Source organism: Buceros rhinoceros, unplaced genomic scaffold (genome assembly GCF_000710305.1).
Source record: "Buceros rhinoceros silvestris isolate BGI_N320 unplaced genomic scaffold, ASM71030v1 scaffold30742, whole genome shotgun sequence".
Lineage (NCBI taxonomy): Eukaryota > Metazoa > Chordata > Aves > Bucerotiformes > Bucerotidae > Buceros > Buceros rhinoceros.
Window position 1 is genome coordinate 386 of NW_010399979.1, and position 5,906 is coordinate 6,291.

Below are 5,906 nucleotides of genomic sequence, written 5' to 3' on the forward strand. Positions count from 1 at the left end.
GCACCACCACCTTTGGTTTTGGCGTTTTGAGCAGGTGTGAGCTGTGGCATTCAGCCTTTCTGCATCCCGTGGGCCATAGCAATCAGTTTCAGATACTAAAGCAGAAGCAGGAAAGACCGCTTTGACTGAAATGGAGCCAAAATAGCAACTGTGGATTCATTTTCTTCTTGAGCCACTCCTGAACCAAAGATTTGTGACTTTTCAAATCTATAGGTGGGGAAGAGGCACAAATGAGTGTTCTCGTGTAGGTTTTACTAGAGCATTAACATTACAATAAAAAGTACATAGTTTTGGGGAACCGAGAGATACAGTTGTTGCGTGATGCTTCTCATTTTTTAGTTCTCCCAAACAAAAGCTATGTGTTGTATTTTTGCTGTGATTCTAAATCAGGCCTCTCATTTATACAGGCTAACAGGATCTTGTATGTGATACGTGGGGCACTTTTGAACATGGAGGCAGTTGCTTCTGAATGAAAACATGCTGAAGCTGGAAACAGCATCTGTGGATCATGTGGGATCTGGGGCCCAGAGCCTTATTTCTGCTTTTGTGTAAAATTTTATGGAAAAAATCTTTACAGCTTTGGAGACAGCTGCAAATCCCATTGCCATTTATTTTCAGACTTGTGCAATACATGAACGATCAGGAATCCCAGGTTGTGGCTGTCACTTTGTAATAGCAGATGAAGAGAATGTAATTTTTGTTGAGTCTCAGAATGTGCCTGTGGAAACGTTTGCTCACCAAGAGCAATCACCTTAAGAGACAGCACTAGTGCTTCACTGTGGAATGGAACAAAGACATTAAGTAAAGGCTGAGTTGCAGAGTTTGTCTTAAAGAGTTAAAAAAACAGAGGCATCAGTTCTGATCTGCATTTTAAACGTTCACAACTGCAAATAGCTTCTTTGTCATTCAGATTGGAAGATTGTAACAGACACTTCAAAGCCCCTTCTCAGATAACATAAGCTTACTGAAGTTCAACTTTCCTGCAGAGTTGAATTTTTAAAACATTGCTATTGATAACAAGAACTTTAAAGGCACAGAGGAACTGTTGTCACGTGCAACAAACCACTTTCCTTTTTTAGAAGCGTGAATAGAGTCGGGACCAAACTTTGCAAAGGTTAGAGTCTATCTTTTAGCTGTTGTGGTTTTTTGTTCATTGTGCAGTCAGTGGAACAAAATCTGCGGAGGTTGGAAAATTTTACTATCATAGGTGAAGTGTGATGCATACACTTAAAATGTACAGTTACTTCCTGACAACTGTAGAACATAAAATGTAGTGCTCTTAGAGAAATGACGTACCACCTCTAGTGAGTTTCTGAATGAAGTAGTGATGGTTTTCAGCAGGTAAGATACAAGGTTTTTCTTTCAGAGGTTTCAGCTGGGTGTTCTCTTTGGCAGGCACAGTTTGACACCCTGTCTTTAGCCCACACTTCAAAGTAGGTGTTATGCCTATGTATGATCAGAGGGTTGTTTGGTTAAGAAACTTTTCAGATTGCCCCTGTTTATCTTCTAGAGTCCAAAATTCAGAGGTTCCAAGTGGAAAGGCATTATGTTCTTCTGGAGACCCCAGATTTCACAGCTCTGTGTTGCTAATGCATCTGAAGGAATCACTGTTGTTAGTTGCTGTGCTAGGGCATTTTGGAAGGCAAGTTCTTTTTTTGTTGTATCCTCCCCTCATTTAGAGCTTTTATTTTTGGTCCTTTAGAGTGGCAGGACATTGACAGTTAACAGCAGTTCAGAGAGGGGCACCAGCTGGAAGGTCAGGACTGCAGCTCTGTTTCCACACAAAATAGTAGCTCCAGGAACAGGTTGCCACAGTCTCATCTGGAGAAGACGCAAATGACAGGTATTGAAAAGAGCCCATGACTAAAACAGTCCCTGTTCTTCACCAACTCAAAGAAAACTTTTGTGTCCATGTGACTAAATATCTTTTCTGTCTCTAGGCTTATGGGTTCATATTTGGCCAGATTGAAGAACCCAAAGTGCTTGAACGTATTTCTTGGAAGTTGTCTCCATGGGTCAGAATCTGAGACATAGTGCTTGGTATCAGATATGGAAGGAGCTTGGTTTGTTACTTTTTTTTTTCCGTAGGACTTCTTTCTTGGCATATTAATAGTTCCCTGTGCTAAAATAAAATGTATTTATGTTCACAGTAAAGTAATTTATAAAGTGAATAATATTATTCCGTCTCAAGTATCTTTAGGGTTTTAATAATACTTAGTACTTAGCTAATGCTTTTCTTTTTTCAAAGGATTTCCAAGTTTTCAGCTTCCAGACTGGAGCCTGGTACGTTCAGTGCACGTCATGAGACACCAGCCCTCCTACAGAACTACTAATCAGTTTGTATTTCCGGAAGGCATTGTTCATTCTTATTTTTTTAAAACCTATGTGGCTGCAACAGAGAGACAAATTTTTTCCTTGTTGCCTCTTCCCCTGGTTTGTTAGAGCAAAGAAGCTTCATACCTCTTTGATTAGGGATTTTACATTGTAAGGCTGGAGCTGAAAAGATGTTATCTCTTGAGCCTTTAAAGCCCAGAGTCACCTGGGTACTTGCAGCATCTGTGGATGGTTAAAAACCTAATTATACTAAGCTGTAAACCTGGGTCATCTTGGAGGGTGATTTTGAGCCAGAAGGTTTCTCACATGTTGTGTGATCCAGTTAGCAGGGAGGCTTAGCTTCAGCAGCAAACTTCAGAGCTAGATTTCAGACTGCTCTGGTGTTGAGAATTACAGAAGTAAAAATGAAGGGGTTCCTGTGCAGTGGATGTGGACATGGTAGAGAGAAACATTTCTGCAAGTTCTCTTGAATCTGTCGGTTTTTCTTGACATCTGCGTATTTGCATGAAAGAGTTACTGATGGGTTTGTAGTAGATACTGAAACTTCTGAGCTATTTTGGTAGCTTTAACTGATTAGACTGAGAAAAACTAAAATAGACCACTCTGCAATCGAGTTTTTGTTCTATTTGTGGCCAATTCTCAATTGTGCCCTGGCCACATTTTTGGCGTAGAGTGGCAAATATCTGTGAATCCTTGTTTTTATATTTAACTGAGAAATTTAGAATTTATTTCCCACAATTAATCATCATGATGTTTTCATTAGTTTGTTTGTTTGGATTTTTGTTGCTTTTTTTAGAGCTTGGTAAACTGAGTTAAATAACAGTATGTTATACCTGATTTTGGAGGTCATGGGAAAGGAGCCCTGCTTAGAAGGGATTTAGATTTAAATGCTGATTTAGAGTGGAAGTTCTTTGCTACAAAGACTCTTAGTTAATGGGCCCCCACAGTTCTTTGGCACATCTGTGATAAATGATACTTTTACACGGATATTCTGATTGAGATACAAACAACATTTTTGTTGGCTTTGGGTCACAGGCAGGACTTTGCTTCGGTTCTTGTATGTCTTTTCTAAATCAAATTGTCTAGCTTAACCCAAGCTGACACAATTCCAACCTTACTGCTTTTAGGAGAGGCAGTATGTTTGGATTTAATTTAGACTTGAGAGTTGTGATGGCTGATAGGCAAGCTGATGCTCAAGATGTCTGACACAGTTGCAAAACTGGCGATACAGGCTGCTTCAGCAATGGGAGGTCTGTTTGTCCACCTTCGATTCCCAGCCAGGTTAGTGAGGGCAAACCAGTAGATTGTAGGCAATCTGGCATCTCAGGAGAAAAATCTTTTCCAAACTAAGCAACCCCTTGGACAACAATTTCTCATTCACTTGTGAGCCTAAGGAAAATAGATTTATTTTAGCCTTTATTCTTAAGAAAAGAAGGAATAAAGCTGTCTTTCGTAATCGTACCACTTTTCTTGCAACACGTTTGTGAGGGTCATGACTTAAAATCTTTCTGTAACCCCTCAAATCTCACTTAAACTTGTATGGGATTTGTTCAGCCCGTGTTTGAACGTTTGCCTGTTGTTAAGCAGAAATGGTGACTACGTGGTGTTTTGGCACTGCCTAAATGGAAATGGACATGTTTGCTCAGAGATTTTAATGTGGACTCCCAACCAACTCTGCGTTTCTCATTGGGTCGTGGTGCTCTGTACTCCATCCACCTGCTTGCTCTCTCCCAGAATGGTGTTTAACTAGCTGCATACACCCACATTAGTTCATTTGGCAAAATTATTTGCTGAAATTTAACGAATGAGCTCATGGTGCCTCTCCTATAGAAGGTACACAATGGTAATAGCAGCAGGTAGGTGTGTTCTTGGCTGAAACAATGCAGGAAGGACAAGAGAGAAGAAAAAACAGTTAAGGCCAACTGATACAGCTTTCCTGATTAGAAGAGTTGTTTCTACTGGTTTGTGCATGGCAATGGCATAGCAAAAAGATTTGCGTGTGCCCTGTACTAAGCTGTGCATGGTGACAGTCATAGATGTTGCCATTTATACAATGAGTTTGTTCAAAATCTTAAGACCTGTTGTGATTGAGCTGGTAGCCATCACTTCCTAAATTAGTGTCTACATTTGTAACTAGTGGTTGTACGCTTCTGCATTGGTTAGGTATTTGCCTCTCTATGGTTTCCAGGGACCTGTGGTTTTTCTCTCTAGCTACTGAAGTGAGAACCGCCCGTTTCAGAGCACCTGGTAACTCTTCAAGTGCATTTTCATCTTGAACAGCAGCCATGTCTGGCCAACATGTTCCACTTTGCATTGTGCAATGTCGCTGGTAAACAAGCCTTCCAAGTGGTATTGCTGCCACCTTACGTAATTACCAAAGTTGATTTTAGTGCCAGGCAGTGCCATGACTAACTTTGTTTCAACAATAGCCCTTTGAGGGTGCCTGAGAAATTATTCTGCAGTCACAGCAATCAGATGGGCAAGCAGAATTGTTCAGACGGTCTCTTGATGTTTACGCCATAAATAACTGATTATACGTAGCATGCACGTGCGTAAAAATTTCTTGCTAAGTCTCCCTAATGCATTATTTCTCTTAAAATATAGTTGGAGTGGAAGCCTTTTCCTGACTAAGTACAAAGGTATTAAGGTCTGGCTTTGTAGGAGAGTTTTGTATTGTTCCTTCTGAGCTTTAACTGTCCTCCTTTGTTCACTCGTTGATGACACAGATGCTTTTTTCATTCCATCATAGTTCATTGCCGTGAAAATGACTGAATCACACTGTAAACAGAGTTGAAGCAATAGCACCAGCCTGGGCTGAGAAGCTCTGGAAGTAGTTGAGCTTGTATTGTGAAGTGTGCATGTGTATTTTTTAGGCTTGTAATTCAGATGGTGGAGGTGGTAAGAAAGGAATAGTCTTGCCACAAAAAGAGAAATAGTGGAATCACCTGTTTTGTCTGCTGTCCAGGCACAAGCGTTTTGTCTAGGTATTCCTGTATGAAGCCAGCTGACCCCAGCAAAAGCTTGTTCTGCACAAAATTAACAGCAATCTTGCCATGATCTAGAAAATTCTTCGTATTCTGGAATAGTTAAGTTTGAGCTTTTTAGTAGTAATCATGGCAGACACACACAAGTAGACTGAAGTTAGTCAGACAGTGCAGTTCACTGCATTTGAGTTGTGTGTGTTTGGATGTTTGCTTTTTTGTTTGTTAGTTTTTAAGGCTGTTTCCAAATTGGATGTATCTAGTTTAATCCAGAGAAGGCAGAAAGATTGGCATGCAATAGAAGAGCCTTCAAAATGCTGTGTGAGTATGGACAGGCATGCGTTACTGCTAACAGGATTTCAGGCAGTCATGGCTGCTCAGTATTTATTTGACAGTCATCCTAAGGCAAATCACTTGGCTTCCTAATTGCTGTCCATGTCTGTAGACCACTGTGCACTGTGAATAAAGCAAGGCTGGAAAACCCACTAAAACACCAGTGCAGCCAGTAATGTAAATATGACTTTGTGTTTTCTGCTGAAGGTGAAGCCTCGGAGCCTCTCTTGGATGCCACATTACTCTAAATCAAACACG

General features: G+C 40.5%; 1 protein-coding gene across 1 annotated transcript in view; it reads left to right on the top strand.

Annotated features, from left to right (window-relative positions):
- The first annotated feature begins 3,532 nt into the window (after positions 1-3,532).
- Positions 3,533-5,906, top strand: part of ERGIC1 (endoplasmic reticulum-golgi intermediate compartment (ERGIC) 1) — a 53,988-nt gene continuing 51,614 nt past the window's right edge. The window contains exon 1 of the mRNA XM_010131693.1: positions 3,533-3,615. Within this exon, the coding sequence (XP_010129995.1) occupies positions 3,533-3,615 (83 nt within the window). The remainder of the gene's footprint in view (positions 3,616-5,906) is intronic.